Below are 18,754 nucleotides of genomic sequence, written 5' to 3' on the forward strand. Positions count from 1 at the left end.
CAGTGAAGATATAGAAATATGTTATTTGATTTCCAAATAGTTGGGACATTTCTAGATCTCTTACTGTTACAGCTTCCAATTTAATTCTGTTGTGGTCAGAGACTATACTTTGTAACATTTTAGTCATTCATAATTTATTGAGATTTGTGTTATGGCCTAGCATATGGCCTGTGTTGGTGAATGTTCCACTGGAAGACAATGTTTTTGTATAGTTGTCAGGTATAGTGTTTTATAAATATCAGTTATATCAAGATAGTTGATAGCATTGTTCATATCTTAAATAGTCTTACTAATTTTTTGTCTGTAGTTCTATCAGTTACTGAGAAGGGAGGTATTAAAATCTACAACATTTGTATTTGCCTGTTTTGCCATTTAGTTCTGTCAGCTTTACTTCATGTGTTTGGAAATTCTGTTATTGAGCGCATAGATATTTAGGATTGTTATTGTCTTCCTAATGCATTGTGGGGTTTTTTGTTTGTTTTGGGGTTTTTTTTGTGTGTGTTAAGAAAAGTTCCTTTTTATCTCTGATAATACTCCTTGTTTCCAAGTCTTTATCTGATCTTAATATAGCCACACCAATTCTCTTATTACTTATTGCTTGGTATATCTTTTTCCTTGTAAAGTAGGTCACTGTTAGATGGCATCTAGTTGGATCTCACTGTTTTTTAAAATCCAGTCTGAAAATCTCTGCTTTTTAATTGGAGTGTTTGGTTTATTTATATTTAATGTAATTATTGATGTAGTTGGGTTCATGTCTGTCATTTGCTCTTTGTTATCTGCTTGTCTGTCATTTTTAGTTTAAGCAAATATTTTTATATTATTTTTTGAACTCTTTTTAGCTAAACCTCATAACTTTTTTAGTGGTTGCTCGAGGGATTGAACTAGAGTTAATATACCATTTCATCCTTTGTACCTGTGCACTTTTGCTTTGTGTTATTGTTGTCACATATTTGATATTTACATACATTATGAATCCCGTAATGTTTTAAATTTTTTTTTTTTTAAGATTTTATTTATTTATTTGACAGAGAGAGACACAGCAACAGAGACACAGCGAGAGAGGGAACACAAGCAGGGGGAGTGGGAGAGGGAGAAGCAGTCCTCCCACCAAGCAGGGAGCCCGATGCAGGGCTCAATCCCAGGACCCCAGGATCACGACCCGAGCTGAAGGCAGACGCCCAACGACTGAGCCACCCAGGCATCCCTAATTTTTGCTTTAAACAGTAATTAAGAAAAAGGACAGCTTTTTCTGTTTACTCATATATTTACCATTTCCGTTGCTCTTCATTTCTTCTTACAGATATGAGTTTCATCTGGTATTATTTCCCTTTAGCCTAAATAACTTTCTTTATTGTTTCTTATTGACATCTCCTAGTGATGAATTTGCCTGGCTTTCACATAGCCCAAAAGACCATTTGAAGAAAAATTTTTGAAGAACGTTTTTGTTAGTTATTGAATTTGGGGTTCACAGATATTTTTCTTCCAATACTGTAAAGATGCAATTTCATTGTCTTCTGGCTTCCATTGTTTCTAATGAGTAGTGAGCTCTAATTTGTATGTTCTCTATATGTAATGTGTTATATTAAAGTATTTTTCCTCCCTCATTTTCTTCTTAACTCTTCTTCTGGAATTCCAGTGGCACATCTGTTAAATGGCTTGATATTTCCCATGGTAACTGAAGCGCCTCTTGTTTTTTTATCCTTTTTGTACTCTTTTTTTAAGATTGGATAATATTATTGATGTGTCTTCAGGTTCACCAGTCCTTTTTCTCCTATATCCAAACTGCTATTAAGTCCATCCAGTGAATTATCATTTCAGATATTGTACTCAGTCCTAGATGTTTCCATTTAAGTTTCCATTTCTCTGTTGGAGTACCCCATCTGATCATTGTGGCATTGTTACCTTCAAGTCTTGAACATATCTGTAATAGTTGCCTTGAAATTGTTGTCTGCTAATCCAACATCTGAGTCATCTCTGAGTCTGTTTCTATTGGCTATTTTTCTCTTGCCTCTAGGTTAAATTTTCCTGTTTCTTCATGTGTCTAGCCATCTTTGGTTGTATGCTTATCGTTGTATATAATATATAGCGACTCTGATTTCTGTTATTTTTCTCTGCAAAATGCTGAATTTTATTATGGCAGGTTGTTATATTGCTGGCTGATCACCTTGAACTTGTGGAGTCTTGATGTTATGTTTTGTGTGGGTGGATCTGTAGGAAGCCTGAGGTATTTATCAAGCTTTTCTGTCTTGGTGGGATTCAGACTCTAAAGTGTATCCCTGGAGCAGGGAGTAACTGAAATCTCTGCTCATTTCTTCCAGCCTTCTAGCTGTTCTTTTCAGATGGGCTTCTTGCAGTCTCTCCTATATATGTACCATTCAAGAGTCAGTTGAGATTTGCAGGAAATTTATGTGTAGAATTTAGGGTCCCTCCTCTTGGCTTCCTCCTTAGTTATTTCCTTCCTCAGTCCAGCCACACTACCACTGACACTGCAAAACTTTAAAACTTGAGTTTTCTGCATGAGTTCTGGCCACATCATATTGCACAGGCTAGGAATGGCTCTTGGGAACACCTGTATAAACATGGATCTCACCCAGTGAGTGCGGGTTCCCTTCTTCCCAGTGTTGAATTCTCCCTAGTTTGTATCTGCTTTGTGTTGCTTCCCAGTGTTGAATTCTCCCTAATTTGTATCTGCTTTGTGTTGCTCTTGAGAGCCTTCAAATAATTGTTTTTTACAGTTTGTCCAGAGTTAATAATTGCCATCTGCAAGAGCGTTAGTCCTATACAAGTTAGTCTGCTATTACCCAAACTGGAGGTGATATTAAACTTAAGGGGGGTAGGGGCGCCTGGATGGCTCAGTTGGTTGATACTGACTCTTGATTTTGGCTTAGGTCATGATCTCAGAGTCGTGGGATTGAGCCTTGCATCTGGCTCCTTGCTCAGTGAGGAGTCTGCTGGATATTCTCTCTCCCTCTCCCCTCTGTTTGCATGAGCTCCCCCCCAATAAATAAATAAATAAATCTTAAAAAAAATTTATGGGGGTAAAATTTAAAATATCTGATAAATGTAACAACTGAGACTATTTAGCATGTACATACTTAGGTTTTTCTAACATGGAAGGTCAATTTATTCCTGAGTTCTGTATGTTATTTATCTAGCATTAAAATAAGTGGATTTTTGACTTAAATTATATATTCAATAAGTACCACATATTAACAGAAATTACTATGAAGAAATAATCCAGACCCCTTCTGAGATTTTTATTGTAGGTCAGTCACAATTCAGAAATGGTGTTGGTATTCAGAAATTTACCAGGTAAATTTCATAGTCCAGTCATTGCCTTGGAAAACATTGGGAATCACAGTCTTACATGCCTATTAAGTAAGCATTGCATATGTTTGTTCAGCCGTATATGTTTGCAAAGCACAATTACTTTTGATGATTGTGCATTGTACTCATTTTATTTGACAAAATCATCATGTGCTTTCACTGGAAATTACATGGTAGTCTTTTTGAATAGCTGTGTTTATCAGTATTAAAGGTACCTTCCAGTTGTATTTTCCACATAGATGTTTCTAGCTTTCTGCTAATTTGCTAATTGGATTCCTTCTCCCTACTCCCTTATATACTGGATTATAATATACGTAATAAAAGCTGAAAATGGACTTTCTGTATTGCCCTATGTACTTTTTAAACAATTCTAGGAGAGTTCATTAATTATGCATCATTAATGTCTGACTATGGTTCAAGTGATTGGGCCTTAATGCCTAAAAATTTTGGCTTAAAATAAAACAAATTTATTCCTGACCAGTACTGCTATTTTTTCTTATTTAAAAATGTTCTGGGGCGCCTGGGTGGCTCAGTTGGTTGGGCGACTGCCTTCGGCTCAGGTCCTGATCCTGGAGTCCCGGGATCGAGTCCCACATCGGGCTCCCTGCTCGGCAGGGAGTCTGCTTCTCCCTCTGACCCTTCTCCCTCTCATGCTCTCTGTCTCTCATTCTCTCTCTCGCAAATAAATAAAATCTTAAAAAAAAAAAAAAAATTTAAAAATGTTCTGTGCTTAACCCCTCTGCTCTTTAATCTTGTATAAGCACTTAACTCTAAAACCCGGTGCATGTCTTAAAAAATATTGTTACAGTTTTTTTTTTTTTTTTTTTTAATAAAAACGCTATCAGGGCTAGAACTATAATAAGTAATAATACTTAGCATGATCATTTATATTATATAGGATATTTAAGTAATATTTTTCATTCCATTCAATATTTCATAGCAAAGTAGCCTATGTGGGCACCTTGGTGGATGAGTCAGTTAAGCATCCAACCCTTGATTTCAGCCCAGGTCATGATCTCAGTGTCCTGAAATCAGTCCCCATATTGGGCTCTGCACTCAGCAGGGAATCTGCTTGAGGATTCTCTCCTCCTTTCTCTGCCCTTCGCCCTGTTCTCTCTCTCTCTAAAATGGATAAATCTTAAAACACACACACACATACACACACAAAAAACAGATAGCCTGTGGTAAATATTTTAACCCTTATTTTTCTGTTTTTTAAAATGCAGTAATATTGCTTTCTTTTGTGAAAGTGGTATGGTGCTTAAATTGCTGAGGGAAATGGTAATGAGAAGGTAATTAGTTAAGGCTTCATCTGACTTTTCATCTGAGAATTAATACACTCTTTTAGTGAAGTATTAAGTGTGTGGATGTCACCTTTCTTATTATATTCTCTAATTTTACAGTACTGGCAAATGGGAAAAGAAGAGAAACACTTCTTGATCTTTAACTTCTAAAATCATCAGTGCTTGTCAGAAGACAAAGATTTGTTTGAAAGAAAATTAGTGATAGCTGATGTACATCAGTACTAACAGATCAATGAAAGCTTACATACATACAGTGGGGTTGTGCACACATGCACATGTGTGTGTAAATTATGTTATACCTGCTGAGAAGCATATGTACTTTAAGCATTGGTAGGGATAGTGACTTTTCTACACCATTATATCCCATGTCTGCCATAGTTCTTGGCTCATAACAGTTCTTCATCTTATACTTTTATCATGTTCCTTAATTCACAAGTATCAATTACCTACAGTCTGTAAGACCATTGTGGTTTCTTTGGAGAATTTAAAGTTATGTAAAATATGATTGTTAATTTCTAAAAAGCTTATGCTATAGTTGAGAAGAGTCACATTCTCATGAAAATCATGTAGTAAAGGGTAGGTAATACATGATAAATGCTTAGCCAATACTACAGAGACAGTAAGATCCACAGAAATTGGGATGTAAAATCAGTGCTGTCACAAGGAGGTATATTTATTGAAGAAATGAGTAAGATTACATATAGATAGGATGATCAAGGGAAGCCCCATCTTAGTCATCTGTGTTCCTAATAAAGCAGAAGCCTCTGTTAGTGTATCATTGGTATTTAAGAAATGGATTTTCCTCTAATGATTATTTAAAACAACTTAATCCCCTAGGGTCTTTTCCTTCCTGTCTTACATATATTTCTGTAAGGATAGAACTTTACTTTTTGTAAAACTTTTACTTGGCTCATTTTAGGGTGTCCTGGGTTGAGTTTCGGTTAGTGGCGTTGATTCCTTTACTCTAATTGAAATATTTTGAGGGAACACCAAGTTTTTCAAATATACTGCTTAAAGCTATAGATAAAATGTTTAAGTCCTAAGAAAATGGATTAAGTTTTTATGTCTGTGATTTGTGTGTGTGTAATAGTATTTCACAAAGCAAATTCCTCTTACCCAGGATTGTTAGCTGTTTCTTCACACAGGCCTTTCCGCAGTGCTTTTCCATCTAGAAAAAACTTCCATTTATACTAAGCAGTATAAGGTAGTAGAAAAAAATATGAACTTTGAAATCTCAGTTCTGCTATTTATTTGGTATATGGTACATATTCTTTTTAGCCTTAGATTTCTATAAAATGAGGGTATTAATATCTTCCTCACAAGTTACTGTGAGGATTAAAATGAGAAAACGTGAAGATTCTGACAAAGTAAGCACTCAGTATTAGCTTTTTGATTACTTTAAAGATTTATTTATTTATTTATTTGAGAGAGAGAGAATGAGAGACAGCATGAGAGGGAGGAGGGTCAGAGGGAGAAGCAGACTCCCCGCCGAGCAGGGAGCCCGATGCGGGACTCGATCCCGGGACTCCAGGATCATGACCTGAGCTGAAGGCAGTCGCTTAACCAACTGAGCCACCCAGGCGCCCTACTTTTTGATTACTTTAAATTAGTGTTACAGCATAGGTCTTTGACCATGGCTGCACATTAGAATCATCCAGAGATCTTTTCATGAAACACTAAGGGCCCCGCCCCACCCCATGTTCGTTAAATCTATCTTTGCACGTGGGACCCAAGTATCTGGTATTGTTTGCTTTTAGTTTCCTGGGTAATGCTGATGCATGGTAGGTATTGAGAACCACTGGTATAGAGGGAAGGACTTTACACATAACCATTCAAGGAAACATCCCTAAAATATTTCTTTCTGATTACTTTCAAAGGTAAAAATAAGTTGAACTTCACAACTATAGCCCCCCTTTTATTAAGAAGAATCTAAAGATTAGGGAAATAAATATCCTTGAGGTTACAAAGCAAAGCTATAATAATGGGGTAGTTAGTACTACAGTTTCTTGATTAGAATTTTATATTCTTTCTAGAAACACATTAAATACTGTGTTATATTATGAGAATAGGTAGGTAAAAATATAACAATACCATCTCTGAAAGACCTCTTTATGTACTTTTTTTAAAGCATCAAAACTTGTAAACCATTTTATTCCATTTTCACAGAAAGTAAACAAACCTTCCCAATGCCTCCATTTTTAAGCTAGCCTATAATAAACTTTGATATCCTTAAGAGCTGAAGATGGTGCATTTTTAAACAGTTTAATAAATATTTAATGTCAGAAGCAAACTATGAGATCTTGGGGGAAGATTTCTAGATATTTTTAAGAACATTTCAGTTCTGCCCTAATATTTTCAGAAGGTTTTTCCCAACCCCCACACCTTTCCCAACAGTTTTAAATAGCTTCTTAAAGCAGAATGTTACACCTATTGGCATCTTGTTATAGTCCTATAATTCACTCCATTTCATAACATTTGGAAAAATTTTCTTTTCCCCTAGCCCACAGGACCATGAGTTATTATGACTAATCTTTAGTAGAAATAGAGCTACTGTTTATTACAGACTTTCTGTATAACAGATTGGTTCTAAGCAGTTTACTCATGATCTCCCTTAATTTTCACAATAATCTAGTCAGTTAAGTATACTATTATTGTAAGCCCATTTTACAGATGAGAAAACTGAGAAACAGAAAGATGACCTGTCACCTAAGTGGCCTGCCCAGAATATAAACTTCACACTTCACCTTTTAGTTTTTAGGTTTTTGCCATTCTGCCCTATATTTAAAGCACTTTCAATATGTGATTTGTAGATCTTTGTAACCATAGTAAAACAATTAGAATCACCGATAAAAGTCCTAATGCAAACTTGTTTTTAATGCCTTCCTTTGCCCATAGGACAAATTTGTCTCCTTTCCAGGCCTTTCTTAATCTGGCCTTTAATATATAGACTTCTTTCTAATCCTTTTACATATTTTGTACTCTAGCCAGTCTGGACTACCTAAACTGACTATACCTTGTGCTTTTCTCTGAACGTGGTTTGGGCATTTGATTGTCTAGTAGTGACAAATGTGGCACTGTGTCCCAGATGGGATACAAATGGGCACTGTGCATCCCAGAAATTCATTCTATAATAGTGATATTCAATCTTGGCTTTAGTAATTTTAACACTTAGGCATCTAGCCATAATGTATAGTCAGCACATTTCTGATTTCAGTAGTTTCAAGGACAAGGGAAAAGAATATTGAAGCAAATGACTAACTTTGATACATCTCTAAAATGCTACTAAACCTTATAGAACCAAAACAATTAAACTTTTTCTCAAATCTTCCCTAATCCTACCCCACCAGGCTACTGCCTACAGATAAAAATTTGCTCCTTTTCTATATTCCTTTCCCTAAACAGATTATGTAGTGTTCTAATTTTCATCAATAGATCTTCTATTGTTTCTGTTCCTTCTCATTTTACCTCAGCAACGTTTGTGAAGCACTTAAGTTCCGAGCACTTTTGCATAATATGTTTTTCAGCCAAGTGAAATTTTTAAACTGCCTTTAAATCCCAGCTGAAATGTCATCACCTAAATAATTTTTCCCAGTGTCCTGAGAAGGGCCTTCTTGTATCTGTGTTCTCATATCATTTTGTATTTCCTTGGTTTATGGCAGTTATCACACTGTAACATAATGAATTGTTTGCATCTGTCTCCCTTACCAGACTGCAAGCTCCCTTGAATTAAAAAGCTACATCTTGTTCATTTCTCTGTCCCTAGAGAACCTGAGACAGTGACTCAAACAAGCAGGTATTTAGTACAAGGGAGTTATATCACACATGCATTTAACTTCTAGGAATTTTATACTGCATGCCAAAAAGAGAAATGATTGAAATAATCAGCCAATTTCACCTGCCATTCTACCCAGTGAGTATATGCCTAGTTCTGGACACATAATAGGGGCTATGCGTCTGTTGTTCCTTCGGTCAGTTTCTGTTCCCACATGCCTCTCAAAGTGACCATCTCGTCCTTGAGTGTGAATCTCCGTTTAAAGAAACTTTTCATAAGTCATACCTCAGACACAAGCCAACTACTTCCACTGGTACTTTTTCTATTGATGGAGGAAAAGCCATGTGCATTGGATTTGAGAGGTGGTGTGTTGGTCTCTAACAGTGATTTCCTAAGGAATTACCCAGGGTAATTTTGACTAGACTGACTTTTACTATATATTACTGACTTCAGAAACTGTTTATGAAAGATAGGAATGCCACTTTATACGGTTTTCCTAAATGAGCAATCTTCTGTCCTTACTCTGAATTGTTATAGTAGGTTTTTATGACTCAGATCACATTTTTGCTGCTTATTTCTTAGCTGTTTGTTCATGTCTGATCTCACCAGTTAGAAAGTAAGGATCATATCTTTATACCTCTTTGTAGATGGCATACAGCATATAGTACTTATAAAATAAATAGACATTTTAGTATGCTTTCATTATGCTAAGGTCTAAGTGAGAAATAATCCAGAAGCCATATCTTTTAACTTACCATCTAGTAGTCATCCACTTTCACTTGATACCATTTGCTAAATTTTCCCTTCCAATTATCACATTTCTTTTCTCCACAGCTCTTTCGACGTGTTGCAGCGGCTTTGCCTGGAATGGAAAGCACACAGGACAGAAGCAGAGAAGACAGTATCCTTTTTGTTTCATCAGAAAATTTTATTGTTAACTAGTCTTTAGAGCTCCACTTGGTTGGCTAAGGATTATGCTATTGCCTTTTACAGCCAGGAATTAATGGCTTAGGAGCATAGAAGCTCCAAGGTTTTCTATGGCAAAGAGATCTGGTAGTTCACGTGTACCCTTTGTGGCCTGGTGCTCACAACAGTTAATCAATGAGAAGGTTTGTGTTTGTTTACTTGCTTGATTTTTTTTTTTAAGATTTTATTTATTTATTTATTTATTTGGCAGAGAGAGCAGGAGAGCACAAGCAGCGGGAGCGGCAGAGGGAGAGCGAGAAACAGGCCCCCTTTTGAGCAGGGAGCCCAATGGTGGGGCTCGATCCTAGGACCCTGGGATCATGACCTGAGCCGAAGGCAGTCGCTTAAACAACTGAGCCACCCAGGCACCCCTACTTGCTTGATATTTAATGAACAGGAAACTTAGAATCCAAGCCTTCTGCCTTTTAATTTTGAGTCCTGTTGGCTCTAGGCTTTTTCCCTACAATATATATCATATTTTCCTCCCTTGCTTTTTCTAACATTCAAGCTTTCTGCTTGGCACAGGCAGGAAATAACTCAGTCTGGAGTTTTATTGTGGCCTCTGCTTTCAGAAACAGGACATAATGAAGCACATCTAATAATAGTTATTTTAAAGGATTTTTAATTTTAATATTTTAATTGTTTTATATTTACCTTTAGTGTTTTTCCGTATACATTTTTATTAAGCCATAGAATTCATAGCACTTTGTGTTCAGCTTTTCCCACTGCTAAATGTTTTATGTTTTCTAAGCCTTTATTACTTTTAATAGGATAATATGTTCTACAGAGTTGAAGTCCCATCATCTATTAAATTCTCTTCCTTTGTTAGAACTCTTTTTGTAGGCTATTTTCAGATTTTTATTATAGATAATTCTGTAAGGAGCATCATCTTTCATCTGGTTTCTTGCTCCTGTAATTTCCTTAGAAGAGATTCCCATGAATAGGGCTTAACCTTATTCTCACCCTTGTTGCATATAGTAGATATAGGTGAGTTTATTTCATTTGAGCACCTCGTACAGTGAACTAGCTGTATAGGAAATAATGGTTGTATCCACTCTGAAACCAATAGGAATTGAAAGGGCTTGCAAGAGATGTCAGTGTTCGGCAGAATTGGAATTGTACTTTCCCATTTATAGCTCCTTAACTTTTGTTTCAGTGATTGACATAAAACTGGAAAAGCCTCAGGAGCAACCAGTCAGTGAAGGAGGCTGCTCCTGCTAATCCCCCATGGCATCTTTAACTTTTCTCCAGAAGCTCACTGCTTTGGCCCCCTTACTCTTTCATTGACTGCAGTGTGAATATTGGCTTGAACCTTTTCCCTTCAGTAATAACGTATTGCAATTCATCATTGCTGCCTGTCTCGTGGAGATGATCTATTAGCTTCACAAGCACAAAAAAGTCGGTGTCTTCATTATTTATATTTTACAAAAAGCCAAATGATTCCAACATATTCCACTTTAAAAATTAGATACATTTTCTCAACTTTTTTTTTTCCTTTTCAATGTTAAGATAATGTACTTTAAAATGATGGAAATTTTAACAGTATATGGTTTGGTTAAGGAACAGTTGTTCATAGCAGCACTTGCCTACCTACTCAATCTCTCTGCTTTTCTCACCTCTCCCTTACTGCATTCCCTATTCTTTCTCTCTCTCCCTAAAAACAGACGAGGTATGACAAAGCAGCAGTCAGACCAAGCCCATTGGATCCTTCAAATTTAGCGATACCACTTGCTCGAACCTTGGGCCAGAATGTCCAAAATTATTATTGAGCAGTGATATAAATTACTTAGACTTTATTTGAGGTCAAAACTCAACTATTATGGTAGGCAGTGCTTGAATAAGACAAGGGTTCTGTTGCATCTTCAAAATGAGTCCTAATGAACACACGGAGTACTTAGTAAGTTAAGTGAACATAAAATGTGTTTCAGACCAAATAGATGACCCTTTCACATGTTAGTCTCTGGGAGAGAAGGGTAACAGTGCTTCAGAACATGTTTTTAATACTGAATTCTTCTCTGAACTGTTTCTCCCAGGATTTAAAATTGTCAAGATAAAGTTATTCTCTTTGTTTAAAAAAAAAGAAGAAAACTTTTGTAAGCAATAGATTTCTCTTGGGTTTTCTTTCTTCAAAAAATGCTATGTAGGCAAGGCACTATAGAAATCAAATTCCTTTAAGAAGAACCAGTGGAAGAATTTAAACTTGGCACCTTGATCAAAACTACAATAACCAGTAGAAACAATGATATCTAAAGTTTACCAACAAAAGAATCCTCAACAGAATAGCAAATACTTTGCTCAGGACATTTGAGGTCAAACTGAAAATAGAAACAGGTTTCTTATAAGCCCCTAGAGGCAGATCTGGAAAAGCATACATAGAAGAGGGAAAGGAGAGAATGGAAATAAAACTCAATATTATGCAGATTTATGCCTTATTTTTTAGCTTTTTTTTTTAATGTTGGTTTTGCTTTTTATTAGGTCTGTATAGTTTGGTAATTAACCAGTGATTTAGTTTTATATTGAAGCTAAAATTAATCTTTTTTCTTTGGTGATATTTATTTCTTTGCCTTCTTTTTTTTAAACTACTTTCAATTTTTAAATGTTTTGTCCAGTCTGTTTAGAGCTTCATCACCATGGCAATATATATTTCCCTTAAAACACGGTAAACAAATATACTAGGAGTGCACCATTTTAATCTTTACTAGTTATTGTGAGATTGCTGTGTAAGTTAATAAACACATTTGTAAATACATTGTTTGCAGGAAGAAAATTTCTGAGTTACAGCTCAGGAAAAGCCTGCTGAATTTACGTTGTAAGCATTACTTAACACAGTATAAAGATGAAAAGACAACAAAAAATAATTCATACTTCTTCATCCCCTCATTGCAACAAAACCCTTAACTGGGAGAACCTTATTCCCCTCTCTTTCCTCTTCCTTCTCCAATTCCCACTTATTGTCACCTTGTAATATTCAGAGAGCACTTGGATTATGGGTCTGAATAGAGAAATGCTTTCAGATAATCATTAGCCCACATACCACTAACTTATACTCAAAGATGGGATGGAGTTGTAAAGTGCTTTTATATAATACGATATTATTGTTAAAGGCGAGGGTTGACTCTTTTGTTTCATTTTGACATGGCATGTCCTGAAATAAATATCAATTCAATATGGCAGATGGGTCATATTCTTTATTTGGAAGAAGTTGTGATTTTTGACATGGGGGTGATTGTCTTCCTACACTGTAGTGTTTGACTCTTTATGTATCTATAAAACAGTAACCAGTTATGCTGCTTTTTAATATTGGTCCTTTTATTTGGCTTGGGGTTCTTCAACTGAAGCAGTGAAGTGTGTTCATAGTCCAGATTTTTTTTTAATAAACAATTTTGCTGCCAAAAATATATAAATAAAACACAAACGAAAACAATTACTGACTTGGTTTTCTATTCCTGCCAAGGTAGTAAATTAGCATGAGTTTCCTACTTCCTCCTTAGAACTGTAAAGGGAACTTGAAATCCAGAAAAATAACAAAACAACAATAATAAGAAACCCCTGGGGTTTCAACTGTTCAGAGTGAGGGAGAGTGGCTACAACTTGAAAGACAGGGCCACTGGTGGAGGCAGTAATATAATATATTAAGAAACTTGGTTTATGTTCTGCTTTTGCCTCCTCCTAACCCACTTTGTCCTAGAGACAGGGACAGCAAACTACTGCCCTCCCACGAAATCCATCCTGCTTCTTGTTTTTAAGTTAGGTTTTATTGGAACTCACTACAAAGGTGGAGTTGAGTAGTTGTGACAGACCTTATTGCCCCAAAAGCCAAAAATATTTACTGTAAAGGGCCAACTCTTGCCTTGGCACAAATGATAGCTGTTGCCCTTACAGAAAGGGAGGCCACAGGTCAGACTACTGGTATAGTGTCCACAGGGGTAAAATATCAGGGCCGTGTAAAATCCCTGATAAATGAGGAGTTGATGAAATAGGGGGGGAATGACCTGCCTGCCTTAGACCTTTCACTCACTCACTTAACCCTTCCCTTTAAAAACTTCAGTTAGTGGTCCGTAATCTTGGTCGCTGCCTCCTGCAAGAGCTGCTGCTTCCCAGATTAGTTTAAAGGTAAGTCTTTCTAAAAAAACAGTGTGGTTTAGTGGGATGTGACTGAATGGGAGCAATTACATGTGGTTTTGTGGTTCCTGCGACTCTGTCCCACTGTTGTCCCCTCCCTTCCTAAAACACTTGACATTCTGGTCTTTGACCCTTGCCTAGTATACCTTCCCAGACTTGTAACACATACCCCCAGGAGAATTTGGACCCACAAGCCAGAATAGTTGGCTGAAACTGTCTCAAAAGAAAAAGTGAATATCATCTGAAGCAGAAATACTTGAAAAGACCAAAAATTTTAGAGAAGATATTAGCAATATGGAACAAGAATCATAAAATAAATATAACTATTAAGTGTGAAAAATATAATAGTTGAAATAAAGAACACATGTGATCAATGGTAGACTACATTCCACTGATTAATGAGAACATTAAAATGAGGAGCTCTTTCCCTAGAAAGCAAAGAAATAGAAAAGATTGAGGATAATAGTATACATAACAACATCTGGTAGCAATTCCAGAAAGATAAAACAAGAAGAACCTCAAGTACTGAAAATGAAGATAGTATTTATGATAATCATCTGCATATCTTGTGAATGCAGCTTCTAAAATGGTTCCTGATCCCTGCCTCCTGGATTTCATGCCTTTGTACAGTCCTTTTCCTCTCAGTGTAGGGTGGACCTGATAACTTGCTTCTAAGGAATAGAATACAGCAAAAACAGTAAGATGCCACTTTGAAGATTGTGTTATGAAAAACACTTGTTTTGTCAATCTGTCTGACTCATTTGCCTCAGTGCAGCAATCTGCTATGTTGTGAGCTGCCTGTGGAGAGGCCCACGTAGTAAGGAGCTGACAGCAGGCTCCAGCAAGTGAGGAACTAATGTCCTCAGTAAAACAGACTGCAAGGAACTGAATGAAAAACAAGCCACAGACAGAAAATACTTGCAAATTTCATGCTTCATAAAGGGCCAGTATTCAGAATATATGAAGAACTCTCATACTTGACAGGAAAACAATCCAATGAAAAGGTAGAAAATTTGACCAGACATTTCACTAAAGAAGATATACAAATGGCAAAAAAGACATGAAAAACGTTTGACATCATTAGTCACTAGAGAAATGCAAATTAAAACCACAGCAAAACACCACTTTGCACATATTTAGAAAGATAAATTTTAAAAGACTGACCTTATCAAGTGTAGATGAAGATGAGCAACTGGAACTCTCATACACAGCTAGTATGAGATTGTGAAAAAACAGTTCGGCAGTTTTTTAGAAAGTTAAACATACACTTAAATAACATAGCTATACATGCTTAAGTATTTACCCACAAGAAATGAAAGCATGTGGGGCGCCTGGGTGGCTCAGTCGTTAAACATCTGCCTTCGGCTCAGGTCATGATCCCAGGGTCCTGGGATCGAGCCCCGCATTGGGCTCCTGCTTGGCGGGAAGCCTGCTTCTCCCTTTCCCACTCCCCCTGCTTGTGTTCCCTCTCTCGCTGTGTCTCTGTCAAATAAATAAAATCGTTACAAAAAAAAAACGAAACGAAAGCATGTATCTATACGAAGACTTGCACACAAATATTCATAGCTTGTATTAGCCAAGAACTGGGAACAACCCAAATGTCCGTCAAAAGGTAAATATATAAACATGATACATGGTATATGCAGTGAAGCAGAATAAACTATTGATACATGAATCTCAATATAACCTAAGTGAAAAAAGTTGGACCAAAAAGTACATATTTTATGTTTTCATTTATGTAAAATTCTAGGAAGTGTAAATTAATCAAAACTCTCAATTTCAGCCCCTAGTAATCTCTATTCTGTTTTCTGTTTCTGAATTTGCCTATTCTAGGTAACACGTGTAAATGGAATTATACAGTATTTGTCCTTTGTATCGGGCTTCTTTCACTTAACATGTTTTCAGTGTTCATCCATGTTGTAGCATGTATCAGAATTTCATTCCTTTTTATGGCGGAATAAAAGTCCAAATTATGTATATACTACATTTTGTTTCCACATTCATCTGTTGGTAGACACTTGGTTTGTTTCCACCTTCTGGCTGTTTTAAATAATGCTGCCAAGAATATTGGTATACAAGTACCTGTTTGAGTCCCTATTTTCAGGGTTTTTTTTTTTTTTTTTGGTACAAACCTAGAAGTAGAATTGCTGGATCATATAATTCTATGTTTATGTATCTTTTTGAGGAAATGCCAAACTGCTTTCCACAGCAGCTGCACCATTTTACATTCCCACCAGCAATGACTGTATCAGGGTTCCAATTTTTCCATATGCTCATCAACACCTTTTATGTTCTGATTTTTTTGATAATAGTCATCCTTATGGGTATATAGTGATACCTATTTCATTGTGATTTTGATTTGCATTTCCCTAATGATTAGTAATGTTAAACATGCTTCCTGGCCATTTGTAGAATTTCTTTGGAGAAATGTCTAAGTCCTTTGCCCATTTTTAAATTGGGTTGCTTATTGTGTTGTTGAGTTATAGAAGTTCTTTAGATATTAATTCTGTAATAGATCTATGGATTTACAAATATTTCATCTTGTTCTGTGGGTTGTCTTTTCACTAGAGTCCTTTGATGCACAAAAGTTTTAAATTTTGATCAGTTTTTTTTTTTCTGCCTGTGCTTTTGGTGTTATATGTAAGAAATCATTGCCAAATCAATGTCATAAAGATTTTCTCCTATGTTTTATTTTATGAGTTTTATACTTTTAGCTCTTGGGTTTAAGTCTTTGATCCATTTTGAGTTAATTTTGTATACTGTGTAAGATAAGGGCCCAGCTTTATTCTTTTGCATGTGGATATCTTTTCCCCAGCAACATTTGTCAGAAAGACTGTCCTTTCCCCATTGAATGAATGGTCTTGGCACTCTTGTTGAAAATCAATTGTCCATATATGTAAGAGTTTATTTCTGGGTTGTCTATTCTGTTCCATTCATCTCCATGTCTGTCCTTATGCCGGTACTATACCGTTTTGATTACTGTCGCTTTGTCGTAAGTTTAGAAGTCTGGAAATATGAGTGCTGTACTGCAACTTGTTCTGATTGCTTTGGGTAGTATTGTTATCTTGCTATTAAATCCTCCAGTCCGTGAACACAAGATGTCCTTCTGTCTTAGTTCATTTGGGCTGTGATAAAATACCAGACTAATAAACAAACTAATAAACAACAGAAACAACAGAAATTTATTACCCATATAGCTCTGGAGGCTGCAAAGTCCAAAAGCAAGGCACTAGCACGGTCACCTTCTGGTGAGGGCCCTTTTCCTGATTCGTTGCTAGCTCCTTGCTGTGTTCTCATGTGATGGAAGGAGCGAGGGATCTCTCTGGAGCCTGGAGCCCCTTTTATAAAGGCACTAATACCATTCATGGGGGCTTCACCTTTGGGAGGATTTCAGTATATGAATTTTGGAGGGACACAAACATTCACACCATAACATTATGCCTCTGACCCCAAAATTCATGTCCTCATATGCAAAATACATTGATTCCATCTGAAAGGCCCCCAAAGTCTTAACCTGTTCCAGTGTCAACTTCAGAGTCTCCAAAGTCTCCTCTAAATCAGATATGGGTGAGGGGTGCCTGGGTGGCTCAGTCGTTAAGCGTCTGCTTTCAGGGCTCAGGTCATGATCCCACAGTCCTGGGACCGAGCCCTGCATCGGGCTCCCTTCTTGGCGGGAAGCTTGCTTCTCCCTCTCCCACTCCCCCTGCTTGTGTTCCCTCTCTTGCTGTGTCTCTCTCTGTCAAATAAATAAAATCTTCTAAAAAAAAAAAATCAGATATGGGTGAGGCTCAAGGCAGATTCATCCTAAGGCAATGGGTCTCCAGTTGTGAACCTGGGGAAGTCAATGTGCTTCCAAAATACAGTGATGGGACAGGCATAGGATGAACACCCCCAATCCAAAAGGGAGAAATAGAAAAAAAGGAGTAATAGGTTCATAGCAAGTCCAAAACGTTAAGGCACACTGAGGCAGGGTTCTGCATTCTGGAATAATGGGTGGCTCTGCCCCAGTTCTCATAGGTTGGAGTCGGGTACCTGTGGCTCTCTGGAGGTGGAATCTCACCCCAGTGTCTCTACTGGTTTGGTGTTTTGAACGTAGCCCTGCCCCCATGGTTCTACTGGGCATCGCCCTAGTGGGAGTTGTCTGCTATGGCCTGACTCCAAAGCAGACCTCAATCTGGGTTGCATACCACAGGCTCCTGGACAATCCATCCTTTGGAAATTAGGTGAAGATAGTCACACCTGGCACTGTGGATGCTACCAAGATTTATCATTTGTGCCCTCTGAAGGGGATGCCACTGAGCCTGCCCTACTCCTAAGGCAGCTGAAGTGCTATGCGCCGGAATTTGGGGAGCAGAGCCTGCTATGTGAAGGGGTGCCCGGCGTTGGAGATCTCCTTTGAAATCCTTCTGTCCTGCGGGCCCATGCTATCTGCAACTGCAATGGGAGGGCCAGCCCTGAAGATTTCTGAAATGCCTTAGAAGTCATACTTTTATTGCTTTGGAGAATAGGTCCTGGCTTCTGTTTAGATGGCCAGCCACTTCTTAGCTTCTGTGAGATGGTAGTCTCACACCAATCTTATCAAATCTGGCCACACCCTTCGTGTACTCTCCAGAAATTAGCTTTCTTATTCTTTCAATACTGATAGGCTGAGAATTTTCTAAATTTTAAATTTCTGTTTTCCTTTTGATTAAGAATTCCACCTTTAGGAATTGTTGAATCATTACTTAATGCTCATCACAATAAGTGTACTCTGAAACTAATATAACACTATATGTCAATTATACTTCAAATAAAAAACAGAAGTAGATACAAATGTAGAACAAACTTGTTTGGGGATAGGCAAAAGGGTTGAATGGGATTAAGAAATACGAACTTTATAAAGTAATTCACAGAGATGAAAAGTACAGGGTAGGAAATATAGTCAATAATACTGTAATAACTTAGTATGATGACAGATGGTAACCACATTTGTGAGCATTTTGTAATGCATATGATTGTTGAATCACTATGTTGTACACCTGAAACTTATAATAGTGTATGTCAATTCTGCAATTAAAAAATAATTCCACCTTTAAATCATTTCTCTCTTACATTTTACTGTAAGCATTCAAGAGAAGTCAAGCTACTCCTTCAGCATTTTGCTTAGAAATTCCTTCAGCCAAATATTAATTCATCACTCACAAGTTCTACCTTCCACAAAAAACTAGGACATGAACACAATTCAGCCAAGCTTTTGGGCACCTTATATTAAGGATTGCCTTTT

General features: G+C 36.9%; 1 protein-coding gene across 3 annotated transcripts in view; it reads left to right on the forward strand.

Annotated features, from left to right (window-relative positions):
- Positions 1-12,750, forward strand: part of RAB6A (RAB6A, member RAS oncogene family) — a 79,820-nt gene extending 67,070 nt beyond the window's left edge. For 2 of the 3 annotated variants that reach the window (XM_045894407.3, XM_045894406.3), the window contains exons 7-8: positions 9,238-9,304; positions 10,526-12,750. In XM_045894407.3, coding sequence (XP_045750363.1) covers positions 9,238-9,304; positions 10,526-10,590 — 132 coding nt within the window. In that variant the 3' untranslated portion in view covers positions 10,591-12,750. Of the gene's footprint in view, positions 1-1,028; positions 6,534-9,237; positions 9,305-10,525 lie in introns of those variants that run through there. The other variant, XM_064576947.1, reaches the window with a different exon arrangement.
- The last annotated feature ends 6,004 nt before the right edge of the window (positions 12,751-18,754 follow it).

Source organism: Mirounga angustirostris, unplaced genomic scaffold (assembly GCF_029215605.1).
Source record: "Mirounga angustirostris isolate CCGP_5_RB_7025 unplaced genomic scaffold, mMirAng1.0.hap1 SCAF_13, whole genome shotgun sequence".
Taxonomy (NCBI): domain Eukaryota; kingdom Metazoa; phylum Chordata; class Mammalia; order Carnivora; family Phocidae; genus Mirounga; species Mirounga angustirostris.